Source organism: Acomys russatus, chromosome X, assembly GCF_903995435.1.
Source record: "Acomys russatus chromosome X, mAcoRus1.1, whole genome shotgun sequence".
NCBI classification, from domain to species: Eukaryota; Metazoa; Chordata; class Mammalia; order Rodentia; family Muridae; genus Acomys; species Acomys russatus.
Window position 1 is genome coordinate 36,430,636 of NC_067169.1, and position 27,873 is coordinate 36,458,508.

The following is a 27,873-nucleotide window of genomic DNA, read 5'->3' on the forward strand; positions in this document are numbered from 1 at the left end:
TTGATTCAATTTTGGCCAGAAACATGCTCTCTGTTCCCCTTGGACCTAGTACTGTCCAGATCTTCTGTACACCATGCCAATCACCTCTGCAGGTGGGATCCTGCCTGCATTCCCAGAAACCTGCTAGAATGGATGGTGCCCTGTGGCTGCTCTCCAGGGAGTCTGTGCTCTCCGTGAGTTTAGGGATGCACAGATTTTCTGTAGTTTATTTCTGTCAAACAGTGGATTTCTCCTGCTGTGGTGGAGCAGGAAGCTTGGTTTTCCTGGTTGAGAAAATACTCCAAATCCCTGACTCTGGCTTCTAAACAAGGTCCACCCCGCTCGTTGCCATCTTGGATTCTCCCAACAATTTCTTAAAACATTCCTGGTAGATTCCTTGTAAACCTAATTAAATTTTTCTTGAGAATCTTAATAGCTTTCATTCAGATTTTAAGAGTAAATTATGTCTTGACTTTCAGTGGTTGATGTTTGCTAAGACTCAGTCATTTCATTTAAAATTTGGGATGTTCATAAATATTTTGTTAAGCCTTTATAAGAATAAAAATACAATGAAATATAAAAAATGAGTATTTTGGACTCATTAATTCTGAATTAGGCATGGAAAAGGAACTAGAACTTACAAAGATGAGAAACAGTATAAAGTAATGAAGTGTTTGAGGATCTTATAGATTATCATAAATATACTAAAACCTATCACGGAAAAGGCAGACAGACCCTCAGTGTTGATCCAACCATGGGCATTCTTGTAAGCAGGGTCTGCCAGAGATACTGATATGAGCTAAATTAATTCAATCACATGATTTTCATGATGCCCTTTTGTAACTGCAAGTCATATCTTACTCATATTCTAACTCCAACTTACCCCAAAGAAACCACTATTTTTTGGACCTATTTTTGAAGTTTCACTCAAAAATAAAGGGCCACTTTCTAAGTCATCATTAAAATTTTTGGATTGAATCTGGAAGAAGATGGAGGAATGTTATCAAAGCACATCATACAAAATTCTCAAAGAGCTAATAAAAAGTAAATATATTAAAAACTAAAAGATGTTTCATTTTAAAAATCAATAAAAACAAAATAATAACATATTGACATCACACAGTGCTGTGCTCTTAGTTACTTCATATTATGTAAAACAAAATATCAGAACATGCTTTGCTCTGGTAGACTCCATTTTAAGTTCAGACACAGAAGTGGCCTGATTCATCACTATTTATTTTTCACCACCCAGGAGGCACAGATTGATAAATAGCTTATTCCAAAAGTTAAAACGGTGCCACCCTATAAAAATAGGATGCAGATTAAAAGCTAAGATTATAGAACAGTAATACTGCACTGGGTGTCAAGATACCCATTATTATACACATCTATAGTCTCAACTATTTGTGAAATTAAAATGGAAGTTTTCTTAGTTTGAGGTAAAAATAAAATTTAAAAGAGCTGGTAATGCATGTCCCTGGAAGAGAGTTGCCTAGGATGTTTGAGACCCTGGCTTGTATCCCTGTACCACAGAAAACAAAGGATATGTTCTGATTTATGGCAATTCCTCATCAAGACTCTGCAAATTTGGAATTGATCAAGTTGTAAACCACGCTTTATAAATTTCTATAAGGATTTTATTGAAAAAACTACACTTGTACCCTTCACAGACTATATTCTGATCTGAATGAGTTAAATTTAGACCACTTACATAGTTGGCCATAAACAATGCAATAAGAAAGATTATCTTGTGCCCACAATTTGATCAATTCCCTTTGGTTCCAAGCCCTGAAGCACACAGGAAGGGGAAGCAAACTATTTAGTCATATGGTGGGAGAGGAGGGCCTCTTCTGTTAGACATTCAGGGAAGGGGTACAGAGTGAAAGAGGGACAGAGTGTGGGAACAGGAAGATACAAGTGAAGGGTAACAATCTTGATGTATTCTAAATAAATTATGAAAAATGAAAAGTAACAAAAAAGAAAAAGAAAAAGAAAGACTGCTTATTTAGGTGATAAATCAAAATATTTCAGACACCCCTTGTATAAATCTTGACTCTATGGTCATGTAGGAATGACTATCATGATTTTATGATGCCTGTTTTGGTATTTAAATTTATTCTTTAAAACGGTACTTATCTCATATACTGAATGGAGTCATGAAATGAACTCATATATTGAGAATTTGCATTTTGTAATAACTTCTATAATTTCAGTGGGTATCAGGAAGATATTTTAAAGATAGATCTTAGATATTGTATTAATTAAAACAGATAAATGTATAAGATAGTAGCCTCAAACAGCTGCTGCGATTCCTACATTATAATTCATCAACATTCAAACAGTTCCACATGTATAAATACTTATGGAAGAAATAAGCACCATTCACCCACTAGTGATAATTAACATTATTACTGCATTATATATAAGACATTTTGTTAACAGATTTACATACATTATATCATTCAATTTTCATTTCAACATTAGAAGGTTTGTTGGACCCTCATGCCCAACTCGGGAAAGAGGTCGCCGTGAGAGACTACATGAGGCACAATGCACTGATGCAAAAGCAAACGTTTATTGCTGACGGCCAGGGTCCCTCAGCACTTGAGAGGCTAAGGACACCCAGTGACTGTTGCAGGCTAGTTTTCAAGGCTAAATCCACAAAGCAGGTGGGGTTGCTTATCAAGTTAGACCATATGGACATTAGGACATCTGGCGTTGGGAGACCTTTTGTGGGGACTTGGGTGTGGGTCCCTAGGGTGGTTACTGGAAACCGTATGGGACCTCTGATATTTGGGAGCGCGCATGTAGCTATTCTGGGAACTAGGGTGGAACTCCCAAGGCTAGCAGTAACAAGAACTGGGAGAAGCCTCTGGGTAGACAGGGCAAACAAGCCTCTTACATTTTATAATTTTACAGTTTCTCAGTTTATAATATTTACACTTATTTTTTATACATGAATTATCTAAGATAAAAGCATTCACGATATGAGAAGGAGGTAGTGTAATGTATCTTGGTAGAAAACACCCTCAAACTTCTTCAGCAAGTGTTGATTTCAATGTGCTCTTTTAAGGCAGATATCTGAAGCCAATTGTCCTTAAGATGTTATGATTATCAGGAGTTCTTAGAGAATAAAGCACATTCCATTGCTTGCAGTTCTGATCTGGGCATTGTGATAGAAGTCTGTAAAATGTTGGCCATTCAATTTGTTGTAACTTTCAATGGTACTATGTTTAAGTAATAGATTCTTAAGGAAAAAATTAAAAGAGTCAATTTTGGAATAAGCAAAAGAATTATGTCACTCAATGACCAGATGGATTCCTCTACACTTATGTCCAAGACTTGGATGGCATGTGTATTTGCAAAGATACAGTAGGAAGAATAAATTTTGTGTACCCTAAAACAACTAAATTGATATTTATTATTTATTACTTTTAAAATGAAAAACTAATTTCTTTTTTGCCACATTATAGTTTATGAAAACTCAAATTGGCTATTTCACAGAAGCCATTCATTTCCTCTTGATGGGGACTGATGTCCACAAAATATCACTGGTGAGAAATCCTATGGTTCCCAGTGCTCAGTCTATTTAGGGTGAGAAGAAACTGTGTTTTTCAGAATTAATTTTAACTAAAGTAGATACTTATATAAGCATTTTATACCTTGTTTTAGGTTGAATCACAATTAAAAAACATGCTTTGTTCTCTACGATTAACAATGAAATAGAAAGCAAGCCCCATATTTTATGAAGAAAGATTTTTAAATGTTTTTTTCTTGTACAATGCTACCATAGATTTCTGAAACCCTACACATGTTATCCCTTTGTCCATTCAAAATAAAGTGTAAATGTTATTTCTTGAGGTTTTCTGTGGATTTTGGACTCTTTCATTTCATTATCCATTAACTTTTTAGCATAAAGGAAGCAAGGAAGGGACAAAAAAATATCAGTGATTTCAAAATGTAAATTGTCTGTATATAAATGGTCTGGTGAACCACTGTAAACCCAGTTCCAGTAAATTTACAACTGTGGATTGGCAAAAAAATTCATCCCTTTGATTATTTCCTTTGGCAACAAACCAGAAACAACTAAGCTTAAAGTTAGTACAACCCACTGAAAATATACACAAGGAGGAATTCCCTCTCTGTCAAAATTATATGTAATGTTTATAATGACTATAATTTGTATCGGTGATCTGAAGACAGGGGCAATTTTTGTCATTTATAAATTATATCTATTAACTGAAAGGTAAGGTAACTGTTAAGTGCATAGTGCTCATGGTTAGTGGTTAAATTTGCTCCTTTCTTTGAGGTTATTATTATTTCTTTGAGCTAAATTGCTATTCTCTGTCACAAAAGGCCACTTTACAATTCTAAAAGTCTGGAAGAAAGAACTAACACTCTCCTTTATCAAAAGGTATCCATGTGTTTTCACAAAAGTATTTTAAGTTTCTCTGACATATCAGCAGAGCAGGTAAAAAACTTATTGTTTTAGTATAAATGATATATGTGAATATGATTATCAAGTGCTATTTGGTCCTGGATAACATTTGAGTGTACACATCTAAGTAAACAAATATGATGTGCTTATTGTGAATCTAAGATACATTAATATGTTGTCAATTTATATTATAGAAAGTATGATTGCTTAGTAAATGTTTAGCTAATCATTCTCAGAGTATAAACATCTTTATTGTAATATTTTAATTCAGATATACTGAATAAGGCAGCAAATGAGACAAACAACTGGACATTTCGAAAGGGAGTTTGAACTATTTATTTTTTACTTTAAATAATTTATTCAAATTACATCTTGATTGTCATCTCCTCACTTGTTTCTTCCCATTCCCTGCTCCCTCCCTCTTTCACTCTATTCTCCTCTCCTAGGCCTGTGACAGAAAGGGACCGCCTCTCCCACCATATGATCACAGCCTATCAGGTCTCATCCAGTAATCTGCTTACCCTTCCTCTGAGTGTCTCTAGGCCTCCCCCACCAAGGGGAAGTGGTCAAAGAGGGGGCACCAGAGTACATGTCAGAGTCAGTCTCCACACTCCACACAACTGTGGAGAATGAGCTGTCCATTAGCTAGATCTGAATAAGGGTTCAATGTTTACTACATACATTGTCCTCGATTGATATAGTAGGTTGTGTATGTCCTCCCACCCCTTGGTCCAGATCTGCCAGCCTTAAGAGAATTCAAATTCTAAAAGGATCATTATTTAAAACAAATTTTCAGAATTAATAAGTTTATACAATGTGTAATTTCTAATTTACCTTAAAGATTTATTTATTGGAAAGGCCTAATTATAATAATATTGCCTCTTATTTTGATTTATTTTGTTTTGTTTGAGAAGTTAAATTTTCTCATGCTGGAATAATTTCTTAAATTTGAAAATGGAATGGTTATCACTTTGTTTCCAGATGAATGCTGATAGAATTAAATCTTTATGTTTTTCTAGGTATGTTGCCATTTATGAGTCAGCAAACTCCCTTTATTGGGAAAAATAATTGGCTAAGTTTGTTATTACATTGAAGGATACAATTCCTGAATGAACTGGATTAACAACATCAGCAAAGTTTGTAATTAGAAAATGTAAAGGGTGGCTGCCTGGAACTTTCAGATAGACCAGTTAATAGTGGATCAATTGTTGAAGTAAGAAAATTTGGTGGTAGCTTAAAGTATCTTAGTAGTAGAGCCAGGAAGGGCATACATTATATGAGGGTCACTGAAATAAAATAAGCAAAATACAAGGTGAATAATCAAAAAACAAATGTCTTGCCTCAGGTTCCTTGAAATAACATCTGATATTAGAACAGCATTTGACAATACACTGACAATAAAAGAAGCATATTGCTTTGGTATTCTAATTACCTCATATAAAATAGTTCTCACAGACAATGTGAGCATTCATATGTAAGCATATAGGAACCATTATTGGGACAAGGATTATTGGAATTTCTGTGTAAGAGTGTCTTGTATCCCTTTCTTATATATTTGATTGTGTTCCTACCCATCTCTCCAGCCTCTTGCATCCTTTTCTAAGTGGGAAGGAAAATATAAATAAAACAGAGAAAGTGACATACAAAATTAATTATAGACAATATAATTTTTTAAGAATTCCACAAAACTATACTAAGAAGAAACTCAACAGAATCATAAATTCCAGGCAAGCTTTGGGCACATAACGAGCATTCATATAAATCTGTGTACGGCCACATGTGGGACCTTTAGGAATTGTATCAATCCTTATGCCATCTGAGTCTCAGGGATATATCTCAAGAAGTAAGACTCAGTAACATGCATCTTTATAACATGAGGCATCTAAATGGCACAAAATTGTTTGAAGCAAAACCAGAGGGAATTTTATATTATGTGCACTACCTTTTTAATATAAATGTACTTCAATAATAATATTGGACTCAGGATAAGCAAAGATTTTAAATGAATAGCTTTTGTTGATTTCCCTTACACTGAGCATTTAAAAAGTTCATGTGGTTTGGGAAATTATACATATACTGTTAACCATCATTATTCAATTAAAAATCCTCTATATGTCACAAATTATTGTAAAAGAAGTACAGATACTTATATAATTAATGTATAAATATCAAGTAAATTAAAGTATTGAAGACTGAATAGTCTGGTGCTCTTAAAATATATATTCTTCAAAACAAATATTTATACATTTATATATTTATAGTGTTAGAATCTGGAACTCACAAAAAAAAAATCCCAGACTCAAACTGTATGCAAGCTGCAAAGAGTGTTTATTTCTGCAGAAGTCCAGCATGCAGGGATCAACACAAAATGGCAACTCCGAGGTAAGATCACAAGATCTTTTTAAAGGCAATCAGAGGAATTCCAATGGGAAAGGGTTAGGCAATCTTTGACATGATTGGAGAATTCAAGTTTTAAAAGTGCAAGCAAACTGAAAGGGCAAGGGCAAGCTTAGTCAGAGGTCAGGAGTTAATCAGAAGAAAAGAGATTTCAGACAGGCAGGAAATCACCCTTAAGCAATCAGACCAGCTGTTAATCAACCTTAAGCCATCTTACTTTCCTCCTACCAGGTGGCTAGGCCATCTCTGATTGGCTGCCCATTTTCTGTGGTATTTCCAGTAACTGCTGACCTCATTTCTGAGGAATGGAGACTTAGATCTGTTCTAAGCTAAGGAGAAACTGAAGCCTGTCATGGAGTCTTTTAAGCTTAATTAAGCAGGCCCCTCAATACATTTATATATTAAAGAAATTATAATTAAAACATAAGTCATAAGGATTCAAAAAGAAGAGACTATAAACTATATTCCTAAAAGAAAGATTTTCCTTATACATATACATATAAATATTAAACATACATAAAATATTTTCTGATCAAAGGAAAGAAAGAATTTGTTATTCTCAATAGTAACAAAAAAGTTTTAAAAGTTTTATCACTATACATACAAACCAACAATTTGACTTGGTTAAAATAGGGCTTGTGTATAATAAAGTAGTATTCTCATTCATTTTTAAATTATATTTCATAGACAAGACAAAAACTTTAATATAGCGAGATGCGATGGTACATAGCTCTAATCCCAACACTCAGGAGGTAATGGCAAGATAATCACTGTGAGGTCAAAGCCAACGCAGTTTACATAATGAATTTCAGGTGAACCTGAAAACACATAGTGAGGCACTGCTTTAAATATATGTGTGTATGTATGTGAGTGTGTGTGTGTCTTATAAATGTATCTATCTGTTACTATTTCTTATACACCTTAAGCCAATTTATATATCAAATCAAGTAATACATATATACATATACCTATGACAATAAATGTACAGTAATAAAACATTCTATGGAAAATAAGTGTGTTTTCAAACTGTATGGATAAGAAATATACACAGACTAAAGATATCTGTACTTGGAATGGTAAAAGTAACAACAGTAAAATAGAAAAAGTTATTGATGTATATTATCTAAACTAAACTCTAAGCAAACTGTGCACAACAATCAAAATTCAGAAACAAAACTCAAAGCCTAAAACTAATTCAAGCAACCCAATATAAGATACACAAATCAAAATACAAAGAACAGAGTTGATATATTTAATTCAAAAGAAAATATTATTAATAATTAAATGTAATGGATTTGTGTAAAATGATTATTGTGTAAGTATTAGGTAATAGATGAATAAAAATCAATCTATGATTAGAAATACTCATCTAATTATACTATTAGGTTAATTGAAGTAAAAGTATAGAATGTGTGTGTGTGTAAATGTTAACCAAAACAAAGCAGGAGTGGCTGCATTTATTAAAGAGACAATGGACTTCAAGGGAAGGAAAATTACCAAAACATGGAAGAGTATTTGTAAAATGGTATCTATACACCAAAACAATATATAAATTCTAAGTATCCATGAAACAAAATAGATTAAAAGTAAGCAAAATTGAAGCTTATTAAAACCAAAATGTAATGTAAATGTTCATGTTTTAGTTGGAGATTAACAGTCTGAAGAATGGTTGAAACAAATAGAGGGTAAATCAAGGATACATAAGTACTTAGCACCATGACCTAGTGGCCCTTTCAGACATTTAATTAATAAGCACATGAACATATATATTCAACATCACCAGTCTTCCCAAAATACTAATTAAAATATAAATTATATATCAGATGGACTAGATAAATATACAGAAAAACAAAAATTAGATTTCTGGTGAGAATTTGAAATGGTTCAGCCACTTTGAAGAAACACTTGGTAGTATCTCAGAGAAATTTAGTATGCAGCTGCCATATGACCCACCAATAGTGCCCTCTAACATGTATACTAAAAGAAATTAAAAACATATGTTCACTAAAAGAATGTACATTACTGTCTATAACAGCTTTGGTTATAATAGACAAAAACTACAAAAACTGAATGGACAAAAGGTGAATAGTTAAAATGAACATTTCTATACTATAGAATAGTACTCATAAATAATAGTGAACTAAGGATTAATAAATATAGATTGGCTGGATGTAGATTGTAATGCTGAGAGAGTGAAACAAGCCAATTTAAACAATAGCATGCTCTGTGATTCCATCTGTGTAGATGTGGAAATGTCAAAATTATGAAGATGGACAACATTCTGATGCTTTCAGATGTCTGGATATAACAAAAAGGAGTCATTAATACAAAGACAAAAGACAAACTAGTAGTGTGGGAGACATTTATGCAGTAAAAGAATGAGTCTACATTTTCATTATAGTGGTATTCATACAAGTCTTTCACAGGATAAAATGAACTTGAAATACTCATACACACTGTGATAATATTTATTCCTGATTTTGAGATCATGATTCCCATGCAAGTGTGAAGACATGTGTTTGGAACCTCAACCCCATATAAAATCCAGGTTTAAAGTTATAACATCAGGACTGGGAAGTGGAGATAGATGGTTCCATGGGGCCAGCCATTCCTATCTGATCAACAAGTCTAGGAATAAATGAAAAACTACATTACAAAAACTTAGGTGGACAGCTCCTGACATACACAAGAGGTCCTCTGGCTCCACATGCACATTTATGTGTATGCATGCACACACACATACACACACACACACATATGAAAAAATGTATTAGGAAAAATACAACAGGCATATAGAACTTACATTTACTTAAAATTTCTACTGAGTGTATAATCATTTCAAAATTAATAGTATGTAATTATTTTTTATGTATTGTGGAGTTCTATTTCCTAACTTTTTCTTGTATGGTATTCAATATTGGTTTTGTATCATTTCTCTCTAGCTTTGTTCTCACATATCATTCTTTCCTGTTTCTGTCCCTTTAAAATATCAAGGTAATGGTGACTAATAAAAACTATTGAGAAATGCTTCTTTCTTTTTCATTTTCATCAAAAGAGTTAATTTTTGCTACTTTTAAAAGTATTTTATGTGTTTTGGGTTTTATATTTTATATAGAGTTGAAATTATACCATTCAACTTTGTTAATGTTCACAGTACTACTATTGTTATACATGAATGTGACATCTTAGCTGGATTTTGGTATCTTTCAATTTTTCACAAATATTTCCTTTAAGTTACAAAATTTACAGGTATAATATAACTCATAATACTCTTTAGCATCATTTTAATGGCTTTATCATCTACAGTGTACATGTCTTTTCCTTCCTGTTTCTGATGATTGGTGTCTTCAGTTTTATCTTTGCCCATGAGGCTTTATAAATTTTATTAATATTTTATAAGATAATATTTTGTTACATTTTATCCTGAAAAAATGGTAGAAGATTTTCCAGAAAGTTTTGTTTGAGTTTGAAATTTAGGGGCAATGGTCAAGCAAAGGTGTTCCGGAGAACAGAGTTGGATATTAAGTTCTGGATATCAGAATATGTAAGCATTTCAGATTTGACAGCAACTGAAGCTCATTTGAAAAATTGAGCTTCTAAAAAAGCCACGAAAGAATCAAGAGTCTGTGATTGTACCCTCAAGAGCTCTAACAATTACTGGCTGGATGAAAAAGAAAGAAGGGAGAGAAAAATAAAATAGAATGGGAACATTATGAACATTAAGGGAATAAGGATTTTAATGCAAGTGCAAATTGTCAGCCAGGTCAGTTTGTAGAGTAAGAAGAGGACTAAGAAGTGAAGGGGTTAGGAAGATGAAGGACACGGTGAACTGAATTGGAGCAATTTCACCCAAGCTGTAAAAGTAGAAGGCAAATTCTGAAAGGAAAAGGCAGGAGACCCAATAACAAGGTAACTAGAGGTCTTTTAATGGTCAAACTTCCTTCATTCAATTTTGAGGGTGCAATTTCGTTTCTGAAAATAAAATCTGTCATAATAAATATAGATTTGATTTTAGACTATTTTCAAAACTTTTATTCAGTGTCTTAATACACTTGTAGGAATGATGAGATACATTTTCTTTACCCAGTAAGACCAAATAATAAGCATTTATGTTCATAAATACCATATATACATATATAAACAAAATTTCTTGATATATAGTCTTACTGATATATACATAAGTGTGTAGCTATACACAAATGTATGGATGGATGAAATGTGCTACTCTGTGACAATTTTCTTCAGGTTCCTGGGACATCATGGTAAACAGGTATAAAATATAAATTCCTTTCTGGAACTGTAATCTATTGAGAGAGGAAATCATTCATTCAACCAATCCACAGTTGTCTAATAGGTAGATAGTGACAAGTGCAATAAAAGAAAGTAAAACAAGACAATAAAGCAAATTTCATTTATATATTTCAGATTAAAATATAATTAGTTCATTTCTCCTTCCCTTCCACTCTCCAAGACCCCATATAATTGTTCTTGCACTCTCTCAAATGCATGGTGTCTTTGCTTTATTAATTCTTTCTACACACACACACACACACACACACACACACACACACACACACACACACACCCATACACACACACACACACAAACACACCACTAAATACATAATAAATAAGTACAACAGGCTCTATTTGTTACTCATATGTATATGTTTTCAGGGTTGACCATTTGGCTTTGGATAACGAATTGTGGTACTCTCTCCTTGGGGAGACTATTTCTTCAGCTCTCAGCAGCCCTTAGTTACCTCTAGTTCTTTGTGTAGAGCTAAGCCTCATAGGCTTTCCCTAATCCATTTTAGCATATCTATTACCTTTTCTTTGTTCAACCCTCAACAAAGAAACTTCTCTTTGCAACGGAAGGAGAGCCTTAAAGAGAACGACAGCCAACCAAAATACAAAGTTTTGGGGCTCAGTCACAATGAGTTCATCTACAAAACAACTCCTGCACCTAAGGCTCAAGGAACATTATAGGAGGTAAAAAGTAAGAGCCAAAGGATTAAAGAGTATTCTCTGAGATTGTGTCTCCTAGGACAAAGGAATTTTTAAACAGAGAATGAGCTTTCTCAGGCTGTGACATCTAAACAGAGCTGTTTTTTGGGATAAATGAATCTGGTAGAAAGATATTTTTAGTATGAAAGGAAAGCTAATGGAAATGTTGCAAGTAACAATACATTTAATGTGTTTTAAGAGAAATAAGGACAGTCAATATGACTGTAGCAAAGAAAAAATGGTACAGAGATGAGATAGGGAGAAATGGGCCAGCACTCACATTTCCCAGTACTTGATAATATGCTTTTTCCTCTGTCAAAATAAACCAATTCAAGCCATATTAAAAGTATATAAAGGCAGTTTTATTAGGGGCAGCTCTCAAGTGGGTTCACCACTCCCGAGAAACAAGACCAGGGAAGTCACCTTGCAGACACAAAGAATGAAAGGAGGGCTGGGAGAATGAAAGATCATGAACACAATAGGAGAGAGAAATGTGGGGTTCCCCTGGCCCCAAAAGAAAATGTCTGGATCATGGAGTAAAGAGCAAAGAAGAAGCCAAGCCCATCAGCTTTGTACGTTAAATTGGCACCTCATCTACTTGTCCCAGGTTTGAATCCCAGCACTCTCAGCTAATAACTACCTATAACTCCAGTTTCAGAGATATACACACAGTCAATACATTCATACACATAAAAATAAAATGTTAATATTTTTCTGAAAAGAGAGAAATGGTACAGAAGACAGTATGGGAGAAAGTAGGGGCCACTGAGAGAAGACATACTATTCAGGGCTTAATATTTTTGATAAGGATGAAGAGATAAGTCTGAAGAGACTTGAAGCAATGATGTGATGTGTATGTGCATGTGTATATATGCATGAATGTACAAACTTCTGTGTTGTACACATAAATCCCCTTTGGCTGATTTATACTAGAAAATAAGTAACACTATTACAATAAAATTATAACTTCATTTAGTATAATTATTTTTCAGTTCCCTCCATTTATCTAAAATGTTCATTATTTCATTTTTTTATAGGTGAGTAATATTGCATATTATATATGTACATTTTTATAGGTGAGTAATATTACATATTATATATATGTACATTTTGCTTATCCATTCCTCAGTTGATGGATATATGTGGATTCTATTTCCTAGTTATTCTGAATAAAACAAAATATAAAGTAAATAATAAGTAATATTAAATAAAACAATGTATAAAAGCCTTTGTATTATTATAGTACCAGTGAATTACCAAAGAAGCAAAAATACTTAATTACATCCCATCAAAGTAATAATGAAAGATTATTTAGACAGGGAGGTCAGTTATCGAGAAATAGAAAAACCTTGATGAAGTAATGGAAGAAGACATGAAGGAATAGAAACAAATACTTCACATTGTTGATTGAATAATTTAATATTATTAAAATGTTCATATTGCTCAAAGTATGGTGTAGATTCAACAAAGTTATACCAATATATTAATTAATGACATTTTTACAGAAACTGAAAAAAAATTCACATGGAAATGCCTCAGACCCAAATTATTCAGCAACCTTGTGAAAGCAAAGCAAATTTGGAAATATCATGCTTTCAGTTTTCAGATACCATGATAAATATCATGCAATCAAAACTATAGGCTGTGGGAACAAAACAGGTATACAGGTCAATGAAACAGCAAAAATCCAATTAACAAAGCCATGCCCGTATAACAACATGTTTCTGAAAAGTACACAAATGATACACAGTAAGAATTATATCTCTAGCTGACCCTGCCCCTTGTTAGCTATAACACTTGGCAGAGTGGGACTTGCACCTCAAGTAGGCATCACAATAGAACTGGCTGTGCTAGCATGGGTACAGGTAAGCTGGCCCCAGAGCATGAGATGAGGAGTTCTGTCTCTGCCTTTAGTTGGCTGCTGCATTAGGTGAGCTACCCTGGGCTCTCCCTGGTATGAGTGCAGGAGAGCTGGCAGGCCCAAATCCAGGGCTGTGCTTTGACTCACCCCTACATATATCCCATCTATGAATTACTGGAGCAGATGATGGACTTGGTTATATAGATCCAAAGCTGCAGGATTTCCGTGTCACAAGATGACAAGAGGATGTCTTAGAGGAGCCCAGTGAGAATCCAGTATTGATAGTGTAGCAGGATCCAGAGTCCTCAAACTAGACCAGTGACTCATTGCAATGAACATTGGCAAGTAAAGAAATGTGGACACACTGGCACACACTACTGGGAATTTTTATTTCCTTTGAGGGAGGTTGCAAGGGTGGAGAATGTTTATAAAGGGCATGGGGCTGCGGGGGGGGGGGTGAGTCAAATTGAGGAAAAGGAGTCTCAAAGACTCAATCAAAAGTTAAACAAAAAAGAATTACCTCTCCAATAAATAATGTTTTGAAAATGCGTACTCACATGGAAAATAACCATATTATATCTTATTCCTATAGAACACATAAAAATTAATGAATGACTTAAAGACTTAGATATAAGACCTAAAATGCTGATGGGAGACAATATAGGCAAATTTTTAAAAGATCCATAAGGGACCAAAGCCAATGATCTGTGAATGGAAAGCAAATACTCTACAACAGAACTGCATACCCATATCAGAAAAAAGATTGACATGGGTCTTAGAAATGATTTATTTCATAGATGATACCAAAAATACATAAACTAAGAACAAAATAACCAAGTGGGGCTACATCAAACTATACAAAGGGATATAATAAAGTTATTAGGTGACAAATTATAAGTAAGCATGTTAGCAAAGCATACTAGATTAATACACCAAGTGGCTAAGGAAATCACAAAACTAAAGAAAAACAAGTAATGTTTCTAAAAGAAAGTAGGCAAAACTAAATAGATTGTTTTCCCCCAAATAATACATAGAAATAGTAGGAAAGTATATGTAAGTTGCTAAAAAGCATTCATCATCAGAAAAACGCAAATCAGAAGAACCATGAAATATGTTTCAAGGCTATTTCAATCTGAGTTTTAGCATAAAAAATAAAAAAGAAAAAGAAAGAAAAGAACAAAACAAAACAAAGGAACAACACAAATGATTGTTTTATAGGGTTGGGAATATTTATTGGTACATTTATTATTGAAAATAGTATGCTGTTTCCTTAAAGTTAGAGGTATAGGACTAGGTTATACCACTTTTGTCTATAGAAAGTCCCCACATCAAAATAGTACTATTCCCTATATACCCAATCCTGGGCATATATCTAAAGGAAATGAAACCATTGTATCAACAATATTGAAATATTTGCATTCTCATATTCTTCATGGAATTATTCACAATAACCAAAATATACAAGTCATATAAGCATATATTAATGTATTAATAACTATCATAGTATCTTCATGTATACTTTCTATATGTCTTCATATATGAAAACATATACATAGTTTTATTAAATATTTTTACATATACATTTATATTATTACACATATATGCATTAAACTACCTACAACAAGAAAACCACAAAACAATCAGGAATTATACATATGTTACTTTCATAGTGTTTTGGCTGTTTGTATTTGGCAGACTTGGAGAAAAAATCTTTCCTATCTTGGTGAGTCTAAAATTCTGAACGTAAATCAATATTTATAATATTTCTTCATTGTCAACTTAAAATAACTATCTAGACCTAAAAATATCTTAACCCCTAAATAATTAAACTTAATTGTAAAACTAAACTATCTGGTCTTCAAACCCATCAGACACTTGAGAAGGAATAAAATTAGTTATCTGAGTATACATGGAGTACAGATTAGCAGCTTCCCAAATGGCTTCAAATGTGGCAAACAAGCCACTGGACAAAATGTCCTCGTTTCTGCCACAGACAGAACTCTGCCTAAAAACAGACAAGCTTGGATGCAGGCCGAGTAGATGGCCAAACTCTGCCAAGACAGGGCAAGCATGTCCTCAATAGTTCCTGCCTCACAACTATGTCTGTCAGATACATTGGGCCAGAAGCCTGAAGATAGTGCTCCAATGTTATAGAGAATTTTGCGTGACTGTTCAGGCAATAAACTGTACTTTATTTTAAAATGAAAATTGTATAGATATTTGTAGTATACATCACAATATCACACATAGTTTATATAAGACATACATATGTAATAAAATTACACCTATATATTATATATACATATATTCACATACATATACATATATGTGTATATGTATGTATATATGTGTGTGTATGTGTATATATATATATATATATATATATATATATATATATATACAGTGGTATGGTAGCTAAAAATATGTTTATATGCATACACAGAAACACACAGCCCTTAGAGGAACAGTGATTCTAAATTCTCATAGTAGCTGAACTTACATATCCTGAATGAAATATTTTTATTGTTTCATAATGCAGAAGACCAGTGAAATCTGGTGAATCTACTCTTTAGAATGTTTTTTTTTTCATGAAAAAAGGAAAATTTCCTGTGATATAAATCTAGATTACATTAGTTCTACAAGAGAAGCATGCTTGGAAGTTTTATAATTTTTAAAAAATCTTACATAAATTAAAGATAATTATTAATTTCATTTTAAAATTGTGATTCATGTATAGTAGTTTCTAAATACAAGGCTTGTTCTTCTGAAATTGTAATTATTTACTTGCTGGGAAAGTTGGAGAATATAATTAGTCAATCTCAATTCCTACTTTCTGATGAAAGGACTTGTCTGGAGTCAAAATACCAAGTGCCTGTTTCTACCCCTTCTGAGAAACACACAGAGTACCAGATTTTAAACGCCGTCATGTTCAAAATAGTCAATATGTTCTTAAAAAATCCTTTTGTTTCATTTTGCTTCCATGACTTCACTAGGCAAGTTTCATTTGAAATAGTACATGCTGTGTTTTATAATGAAACAGAAACACAGAACTGAGCACTCAACCCCCTGATTTCAAAAGCAGAATCAAAAAGGGGGGAGGGGGGCTGAGAAAATAAGTTATAATCAGTCTAAATTGCAGTATAAACAATATGTTTTTTGGCAAGGAACTCTACTCTCGATATAATTAGGAAAAGAATCTAATAGAAAGGCTTTGTATCTGTACGAGAGCAAGCAGATACTGAAGGAGATTCTCAGATCCACCGTGTTTTAGGCAGGAAGAATGCTCGTTAAATGCAGAACGCTGCTCCAGCTCATGTGTTTGCTCCGAGGTGGAGGTTTTGTTCGACTGACGTATCAGATAGTCAGAGTGGTTACCACACCGACGTTGTAGCAGCTGCATAATAAATGACTGAGAGAATCATGTTAGGCATGCCCACCTAACCTAACTTGAATCATGCGAAAGGGGAGCTGTTGGAATTCAAATAGACTTTCTGGTTCCCAGCAGTCGGCAGTAATAGAATGCTTTCAGCAAGATGACAGAATCAGGAGAAAGATGCTGTTTTGCGCTATCTTGATTTGTTACAGCAGCCAACTTATTGGCATGATGGAGTGACAGGAAAAACAGCTGGCATGGAAGGTAGGATTATTAAAGCTATTACATCATTATGAATACAATTAGAAGCTGACCATGACAAAGCATATGTTTGCGAAAGCAGCTGTTGGCAGCTGGGGTTTGTTGCCGAGCTCTTCAAACTCTGCAAACAGTGTTGCTTTTACAGAATGTTGCTTTTACAAAATTACCTTGTGCTGCGTTATATTTTTTGGGGGGCATGGGGGTGCTTGCCTCCAACCTCAGGAAAACAGTTCTGGGATAAAATTCAGTGTTAGAAGATTTTAGAATAAAGTATTTTTCAGGAGTCTAGCATTCTCCAGGTAGATGATGACAGGGGAGGTGGAAATCTACCCCAGCTCAGTCAGATGTAATTTGCTTGCAAGGATTGATTGATATATTGGCATATTCAGACACTGAGAGAAATGAGAATGTACACAGTGTTTGGATCTGTTAGAATTGCTATACTTGGTTCCTATTTTATAAGGAGTTTGGCTGTCAGTCATCACTCCTCATCAATTTGTAGCTTTTGACATTAATTCAGTCATTTTGCATTATATGAAGAAAATATATCAATATCTCCTGCAGGCTTTTTCAACAACTCCAGCATCTGTTTCAGCTATTGAACTGTATTCACGTTTTGCCAAGTTGATGTCGACCCAGCTGGTCTATCATTTCTCGCTTGATTACTGCTCTTAATTTCTCTGTATCAGCTTCTTTCAGATAGAGCTTTGAAAGCTGTTAATGGAAAATGACAGAAAATGATAAATTATTGAAAACTGGAGCACTTATTATTTATTTGGGACCTTAATGAGTTTTGCCTTACATTCTTTCCTGCCTGTGTACAATTACTTTCTGTTTGGCAATATCTTTCAATCAGTAGATTACAAAGTACTTTTAAACAAACAGAACACCAGCCTGGATGGGATTTGGCTCCAAAAATAAAGTTTTGAGGAAAAGGAGAACAATTTAAGCTTTTAGTAGAAACTATGCCTCGTTTCTGTATACTATTTTCATATGCTGTCATGGGGATCTATCAGTGGGTGTATATTGGACTGAATATACTGAAATAAAATATACCACCACTAGGGTAACAAGAAAATAAAACATTCAAAGCTGTTTTTAACTAGTGATTACTTAAAACAGATGTCAAATAATATCGAAACAGACTTCTTGAATATGAAAAGCATGGTTTTTCACTAAGTAATACAGACGCTTTTTCAGATTTCTACCCCATCTCCTTAGTAGCCCAAGTTGCTAAATTATCCAAGTTAATAGAGTATTATACAAGAATATCTTATATGACCTTTTAGTATACACAGTGTGGCTCATAGGTGGTAAATCTTTTTTCTAGTAGTTGTAATAGCCCAGTGAGACTGGTTGAAGAACACCACTGGCTGTTATGTAACTTTTTTTCTGAATGTTAGTTCATGTTTTTCAATTACGTATTCCTCTTAGAAAGAATGAGTTAAAATAACATGTATTTAAATATCAGTGAACCAATTGCAAACTGGCAGGCTAATTATACTTGTTTGTATTCATTCAAATTAATTACTAGCATATGTTTGGGAAAATAATCAAGAATTTGAAGAGTACTTTTTAACCTTGAAGCATACAGAACAGGGTCAGCTGTGTCATTCATAATTCATATGTACAGCAGCAGTGGAAATAGTTTAGCAGCAACGTATTTAAATAATAAAGATTTAAAAGTCTGATTATTTCTTTTTTGCACGATTGGGTGCTATATAGTCTGTCCTAATACTTGTTTGATCTCTGAGGCACTCAAAGACTCACAGAATTTTGCATCCAAATAGTGTTGATTTGAGGTAGATGTCAAAACCTCAACTTTATCTAACTATCCTATAAAATACTTCTTTCCCTGTCATGATCATTTCTCAACTTTTAGAGTCATTTTAAGTGACATTTGGAGGGACACTCTTTTCCTAGATTCTTTAGGAGGACTCTTCTTTTGTGAATTGTCTCCTATGAAAAAATATGTGACTTTCTGGCTGCTGTTACCATAGTTACTTACAAAAGGGGGCATGGGGTATTTAAATGAAGATAATGTAATTTAAATCAGCCACTGGACTCCCAAAACTGTGAATTCTTTTGTTTATTAGTTTGCAGTTTAGGCTTGCTTCCTTTGTGACTAGGAAGCACTTTCTATTTGATTCTACTGATGAATGGAAAGGACGGACACTAGGTGGCACCAGCTGTTGATTATTAATGAAATCTTAAAGGCTTTAGGCCACACACCTGAAGAGCAGGCAGTATGCTCTCCCTGATAAATGCATCTTAAGAGTTGGAAATGCTTGCAGATCTTTCTGGCTCTCAGATACAGTCAGCACGCAAAGCAAGGCCATGTGCAGTCTCCAGATCCCAACTGCTTAATTCTGTGGCTTCTGGAGTGATACAGAGGGGAAAATGAGATAAAAAAGAAATGCATAAAAACAGACAATGTGAAAGACATGTGGGGCAAAATGAAATAGGTTATAAATGTTTACATTCGTTTCCAAACCTAATTTTCTAAATGGCTGTTGATTTGCCCCAGCTTTGTACAAGCATACATTGTATTCCTTGCCTACAGCATTTATATTTGTTTAAGTACAAATCTTATGAAACACCACTACTACTTATTTTTCAGTTGCCCTTTGGTTCCCTCTCAGTGCGGACTTTGTCCAATAAAATTCCCCACTTGTGATACAGTTGCTGCCTTTCAATGTGCTGTACTTCATCCGGAAAGATGAGCTAGGGGAGACACTATCAGCTAAGAAATATGCTTTGAAAGGATTTTCCCCCTCCATCCTATTATTCTCCCATCCTCATGCCATCCATCTTTCAAGAATGGAGAGGCTAGAAAGAAACAGACCACATAAGCATGCATACACACACACACACACACACACACACACACACACACACGCACAGGGAGGATGCACACATGCATCCACATAACCTTGAATGTTTTCTAAATTGTTAATAAAGAAAAGCACATTATTTTTAATTTTTCCAGGAGATCGCAAACAAAATTTTAAAATGAAAGTGAATAAATAAAGTGGGAGAACTAAATAATTTTTTATAACTGGAAATAATTTTCCTGAAAAACAAGCAATATTTTCTCCCACTATGATTAACTAGATGTTTCTGAAAAAAAAAATACGTTGGTCTGTATGAGGGAATAACAGACACAATTCTTCAATGTTCTGTCTTCTTAACTTCATAAAGTTACCAATGATGCACATACAGACAGAAAGAAGAAATGTTTTCTGTTTGCCATAATAGGCTGGTGAATAAATAAGCTTGTTTTATTGTCTTTCATTTAGTGTGTTACTTAATGTAGCACAAATCAGAAAGAAATCCTCACATGGGACAAGTGTAAGGGCTCTAGAAAACTGGCTGTATATAACTTGAACCTCATCTGTAGGAATGTGCTTTTTGATCATATCCTTGGGCCTGCTTCTTGGGTGAAATGTTAAAATATCAAATTAGACTCCTTACTGTGAAGAAGACAAATACACTGAATGTATAAAGGACCAAAGGATACGGCCACCTACAGCACCTGTTAGAGCCAACAATTCAATTTGGGGTTTGTTCAATTTACAGATTTGATTTTGTTTGACTTTTTATTGTAGCACATTCACTCTAGCCCAGGCTAGAATCAAGCTTGAGAGTGTGCTGCCTTCACCTCTGGATTACTGGTCATACTCAGACCCAAAGACAATTTATTTTATTTATTTTTATAATATGTAATCCTAAAATAAAAATAAAAACATCAGAATGTGAGAGGGTTAAAACTTAATGATAATTCATTGATTAAATATTCACAATCTTATATGGCTACATAATTCTATCTTAAAAATTAATACTGAGCCTGTATGCTGAAAAAGTAGACAATAACACTTATATCTCAGCACTTGGAAAGATGAGTCAGAAATACTGCCAGGAGTTTGAGACCAGTGTAGGCTACATACACCATGAGTTTAAGAGTAGACTGGGTCTCAGTATGAAACAGTGTCTTATAAACAAAAACAAAATTAGGCACAACTTAAACAGTGATAAATAATTTTTTTCTTTACAGAAGCATGGATGGAGAAAGTTTTCTAAAATCTCTAGCACTCAACAGACATTGACTATACTTAGGATAGTGAAAGATTGAAGAATGCTGGAAGGAACAGCGGCAAATGAACTTAAGCTGATTACTACCAGTAGATGATCTACAATGATTTGCACAGTTAAGACTCATTTACAGATCTCAGGTAGAAAAGAGGGAGAAAAAACTACTTGTATATAATGGTGTAAGTGAGAACTTGACTACTTTGTGAGATACTGAACTTCTTAATGTGTTCATTACTAAGAGTAAAGTGAAATTAAAGATGCCTGAAGTTGAGGCTGGAAAGACAGCTCAGTAGTTAAGAGCTCTTGAAAAAGACCAGGATTCAGTTCCCAAAATACACATGGAGGATTACAACTACCTGTAACCCTAGTTCTGGGGGATTTAATGCCCTCTTCTAGCTATGTGGCTTCCTGCATGCACATGGCACACAAAAGTATATATGTATGTATAATATGTATATGGATATATAAACATGTATGCATAAATTATACTGCTTTCTTTTAAAGATGCCTCACATAATTTTGAACACTAAGAAATCTATGAGGCTGATAATTTCATGAAACAACTACAAAAACAACAAACCATACCCTTTGGGAGAATAATTTGAATGTCTTTGTAGCTCTAATTGAGCCATATATAATGGGGAATATGTCACACAAATTTCCATTTGGCAAGCCAATTAAAATTGTTTTCCATATTTCTAAATTGGTTATTAAAAGAATATTCTTGAGGTATAAAATCTCAACTTGGGTGCCTGTGAATTTTTAAAGGAGGTTAACCACATATATTTGTATTTTACAGAAAACTATGGTGGCTTTCATTTGAAAACAGCAGTTAGCTGGTGATAACAGAAGTTAGAAGGGCCACAAAGCCAAATGCTTACTCTCTAGCCCTAATTGTAGAAGCTTGCCTACACTCTATAAATACTAAAAGAAATGTTTTGAGGTTGTTCACTAAAAGAAACATTTTGGGGTTGTTCCCTGACTTAAGCATCTAGACAAGCAAAAGTCAATAGTTTTTTTCTTTGAACACCACAAACAAAAATTGAGGTCATCCATCCTATTAATATTAAACACTTTGAAAAGTGGCCTAAATATTAAGTGTGATAGGTAAAGGTAGATTGATATTTGTAGAAATTTATTAAGAGATTGTAGTTACTGAGAAAACGTTGATGTTGATCTAAGGAAATAAGAGGCCTCTGCAGTCATTGGTTTGTGTCCCAGTATCTACTTTCATGGTAAGATGCAGACATTGGGAGAAAAGGATGTCTTTTGATCTGTTTTGAGGTGTGTGTGTGCCCTTTCTTTTGGTATTAGTGGCGGCTCTTCTTCTAGTATGTCATTTTAGTGACTGAAGATAAAAAATACAGTGGCAGACATAGTAGAGGAAATGGAAACCACATTCTATCTTACATTTAGTTACCCTTTCTTTTCTTCCAAAGCCTGTAAATTTGTTGGGATTCTTATATTATCAAGTTCTGAGATTCATTTACTGTGGTTAAATGATGAGAATATTCTTAATCAAGTATGTTCTAGGAATGACCAAAGACTATCAAGACAAGAATAGATGCACAGGTTACACTGATTGTAAAGGATTGATAGAACATCCTCAAATTAAAAATTAGCAATGAGATATTTGAGAAATGTTTTTCCTGTGCATAGAGAAATAAGAAAAGAATTTGTAAGTCATAGGGTAATCGATAGTTAGATTATAAACATAAATATAATATATTTCCATCACAGATTATAATCTTTAAACTTCTTTCTTAAACTAATTCCCTACATTTTTTCCTAGGGAACAATATAATTTCCTTTACAAGTAACATTGAAAATTCCTGTAAAACCCTTGGGATTTTTGTTTTATTTCCATGAGAATGTTACGAACAGCTATCTTGTGATGCCTGTCTCTATGGTAACAGATACAAGGCTTTAAGGGTCTGAGGGAAATCCTTCCTATGGCTTTAGAATATGGAGCAATGAGGGAAACTCACAGAGGAGGAGGATGGAGCTGGGGAAAAGCACACAAGGCAATTGAGAAAAAAATAAGTCATTGGAGTTGTGTGTGTGTGTGTGTATAAAGACAGTTTCATGACCTCTTAATCCATCTCAAAATGAAGTAACCACAAACATACAGTAAAGTGTTTTTCTTAAATAAAAAAAGAAAGGCTTTTTAGAGTGTTATTTTCAACCTCCAGTTAAATCTATGTAATAGAAGTCATACAGATTTTTCTCTTAGTATACTAGCCTTTGCTATGTAGAAAAGACAATTTCATCTTCCCGGAAACTGATAAAAGCAGTACTGTACCTCTGGCAAATTCAGTTGTTGTTATTGCTATCAGAGATCTTGATCTTTAAAGGGCCTGTCTCTTTCTCCCTGGGCTAGAGTATTGAACACGAGTTGGAATTTCTCCCAGTAACTGGGACATGTCATAGAACTATGAAAGCACAATGCTCCATCAGTGTATTTTTTGTAGATCTTTTTCTGCTAAAGAACTGAGTCAAGTATGTTAAAAAGTACTGTTTACCCGAAAACTCAGCACGTTTCCAGAGTTTTGCAATTTTTACTTTCTCTTATTAAAATAATAAAAAGAAACTATAGATTGTTAGTAATAGTGCATTTGCCAACTATCTGTGAGGCCTCAAGATAACATCTTTAGTACTCCCGAAACATAAGGCAAGTTAAAAAAAACATATCCTTAATAAGTTTGAAAGTAATTTGTTAGTAAGCTTTCCAATTACTTTACTTTTTCATTATCTTACTTACTGTATAGAAAAATATAGAAATGAGTGTAACCGCTTACATTTAAAAATATGAATAGTTTATATGATATATATTTGAAATTACTGATATGAATAAATCTCTTATGTATGGATTTAGCATTAACATTGTTTTTGTGATGTCATAATGCACTAATATCACTTTATAGTATCAAAGCGAATAAACAATACAACCATTGCAAATGATAAAATTCATAATTTGACCAAGAAAAATTAATACTTTAGGGGTTGAGAAAATTACAGTCAAAGTCATAATGTTTAAGATTAAATTAGCAAATAATTACTTAGTGTTTATTGCTAGCAAGCTATAACTTTCAAAGCTTTAAACTAAAAGAACTAAGTTCGTTCATTGTTTATGCTATGATATGAAGAGATTTGTAGATATTCTGTATAGATATCTTTTTACAAATGTAATCCAGTCAGTGTATATTAATAAAAGATAAGGTGATGTCTGCCAAACTTGTTCACACTGACATTAAAATGAATATTTTAAAAAAAACTAGTTTAACTGTAATGTTTCAGTCACACTTTGGGTAACTTTTGGAGGAGGAGGGACCCCTCAGTCACAGTCATAGGGGAGGGGAATAGGGTGAAAGCAGGAGGGAGGGAGGAATTGGAGGATACAAGGGATGGGATAACAATTGAGATATAATCTGAATAAATTAATTAAATAAAATTTAAAAAGTAATAATTTTAAAGGAAATCTCTCTCTCTCTCTCTCTCTCTCTCTCTCTCTCTCTCTCTCTCTCTCTCTCTCTCTCTCCAACTCCATGCATTTCAATCCACAGGCACTATTAATTCCTATGTAAAACATGATTTCTGAAGAGAGAATACTTTAAACACTAAATATACTCACTATTATTGGAAACAAGACTTCAGCTTAACTAATGAGCATACATAGTTTACATGTAACATGAACATCCACCACAAAATCTTCTATTAGACTTTGGGGGTATAGCCAAAAACCCAGTATAAGGAAGGAGAAATGGATAAAATGATAGCATACATAATAAGAATAGGTACAGAAGAAAATGGGATGATTCCAGTAGCATTTTATAGAGAAGGTAGAAAATAGCTCACCTACACATCTAGGCAGTACAAAAATTGTCTATATACACTTGAAGGTCAAAGGTACTTACAAGTTTTCCAAAAATAAATATTACTATTACTTGGATATCTGCTGACAGATATCTAAATACAAAGGGATAAGAAGAACAGTGGTGTGAATAAATATACCAGTATTATTCCTTACTAGTCCTTGTTGCCACTCATTAGCAACACTCTTGGGATCAGGTTTGATAAAGATTTCACAATTTTCTTTCACTAATACAGATTTTTTTTTTGTTACATAGTATGGGTAAAAGAATTATCTAAGAACAATAAACATAGATTATTGAATGGGACACTAATGCTATCCTTATATTTGTAGGCTAAGGGTAGGTACAAAAGTCATTTATGTAATGTGACAAGTATGAAAAGAAAATATTGAGGAAAAGCCCACCCATGACCTAAATGTTAGTTTAGTAAACAGGATTTGCAAACAGAGGTTATTTCTCCATTAGCTGACCCAGAGCATGGTTAGAGCATACCAATTCAAGTGACAGGCTGTTTTTATTCATCCAACAAATGTTTATTGGTAAATTCAAGCTGCCAGGCTTGGTGCTAAAGCAAGAGGACTAAGCTATGGTCCCTAAGGATTTACAGAGGAATGTGCTTTGTGTGGATAAAAAGGGGGAAGCATCTATAGTGACAGCTTCCCAGGAAGCAGCAGCAGCTACAGATCCAGACAGCTTGGTACGGCCTGAGGTTTCCTGGGTTCCTAGTTTTAGAGATATGCTAGAACTTGTGAGGTCATCAAAGGATTAAGTAAGAACTGAAAGAAAAAGGAGCAGAATCGATGAAAAATGAGCATTCAAAGTAAGAGGTGAAATGACAAATTTGAAGGGTCACATGAAGCTTGCCTAACAGCTGCTGCTCAGCTTCATTAACATCAAATCTACAAGGAGAGAAATGAACTGTTTCAAGTCAGTTACAACCGGATAAATAGCTTTATATGTGCAGTAAGTATGGGTCTACAGAGATTCTCTCAGGAGGACTGGAAACTAGTGCATTTCCTCTTATTGGTAATTTGTGCATTTATGCTTGGGCACTCTTTCCTATGTTATGTTTAGAGCGATTTTTAAAAATGGTTTAACTTTGTATTTTAATTAGAAACCAACTGAAATTATCTTATCAATGTTTATAGTTAAATCCATCACAGCATGAGTGATTATAGAGAAAGCATAGAAGGATAGCATAATCAGTAGACTAGGCCTGCTGCTGTCTACCAGCGTCATGAGGAAATTTTGACAGGCTGTGGTTTGGCCTGGTTGATATGGACTTCATCTTCAGATATACCTATTCCTAAGAAAATTATAAGATATAAATTGGCATTTTTAATTTGGAATGTGGGACAAGTGGGACATTTTCTAAAGAATGGGAATTTCCAGATTATCAGTCCCTACTTCCCCACATAGCACATATTTGAACAAATTGTCTCTAGAGCCTCTCTGTCTCACATTTTCTTCATGTTTCCACTTCTTTCATACCTTCTCTTAATATATATGTTAATGTGTATGTACATGCTTATACTTCTTTGTTATTATTAGTTTTTAATTGGTGTAAAATAGGATAATTGTGACTTTTCATGCGTGTACTTGATTTTGCTCATTGTCGTCACACATTACCCTCATTTGTCTTTTCTCTCCAATCCTGGCTATCCCTTCACTCTCCCCAAGTAGATTCCATTGTGTTCTCATGTCATATGTCTCTATATTTATCCACTTTTGTCACTGAAGTAGTTTAGATGGGACTAAGATAAGGAAAAACGTCTCAATATTCACTAATGGAATTATTTGACTTTATTATGAAAGAATAAAACTTCCTTTGAGCTTTTATAAAAACGTCTTACTGATCTTTAAACACACCTACATGTAATATCATCCATAAGTAAATTTTCACAGTGAGCATAGCTCCATGACAGCCATGGTCTAGAAAGGAATATTGCCAGCATTTGAAAACCCAACATTCGTCTCCAAAAGACATCATATTGACTTCTAACAGACCAAAGGTTAAGACTCTAAAGTTGTGTGAGATCCCAAATATATAATAGTTTTTTCCTGCATATATATTTGTTTTTAGTTATTATGCAATCAATATTGGCTCTGTATAATGTGCCTCTGTGCAAATATAACAGAAATTACTTATGTATGCTGAATGAACATTTGAAATGCATCTTTTGGGGAACTCCTTTTTAAGCCCATTCTGTCCAACTTATAATTATTTTGCATGAATGTTCTTACTTTTGTTATATGGGTGCTAAATCTGAACGTGTTACATCATAGAAAACTAAACAATCATCTTTAGATGATAATTCCATGAAGGTTCTCAAGGTATCTAAACTAACTCAACAGTAATCATTGTAGATAGAATTCCCAGTGCTTAATTACAGTGCTCTGAATATTGTGATATATTTAATGAGGATTTTTTTATTTGTATGGTGTCTTATGATGAATGAGTTTGAGAAACTTTATACATGTTTGTAATGTGAGTATAATTTTTAGCATAGAGCCTGTGTGTATGTGTGTGTGTGTGTGTGTGTGTGTGTGTGTGTGTGTGTGTGTGTGTGTGTGTGTTTGTCTGCATGTGTCT

General features: G+C 33.8%; 1 protein-coding gene across 8 annotated transcripts in view; it reads left to right on the forward strand.

Moving 5' to 3' along the window:
* The window catches only part of Dmd (dystrophin), a 2,465,896-nt gene that overhangs the window by 270,003 nt on the left and 2,168,020 nt on the right, over positions 1-27,873 (forward strand). Inside the window, exon 1 of one of the 8 annotated variants that reach the window (XM_051140913.1) lies at positions 17,041-17,319. The exons of the other annotated variants lie outside the window; for them this stretch is intronic. Coding sequence (XP_050996870.1) covers positions 17,313-17,319 — 7 coding nt within the window. The 5' untranslated portion in view covers positions 17,041-17,312. Of the gene's footprint in view, positions 1-17,040; positions 17,320-27,873 lie in introns of those variants that run through there. 8 annotated transcript variants of the gene reach the window in all.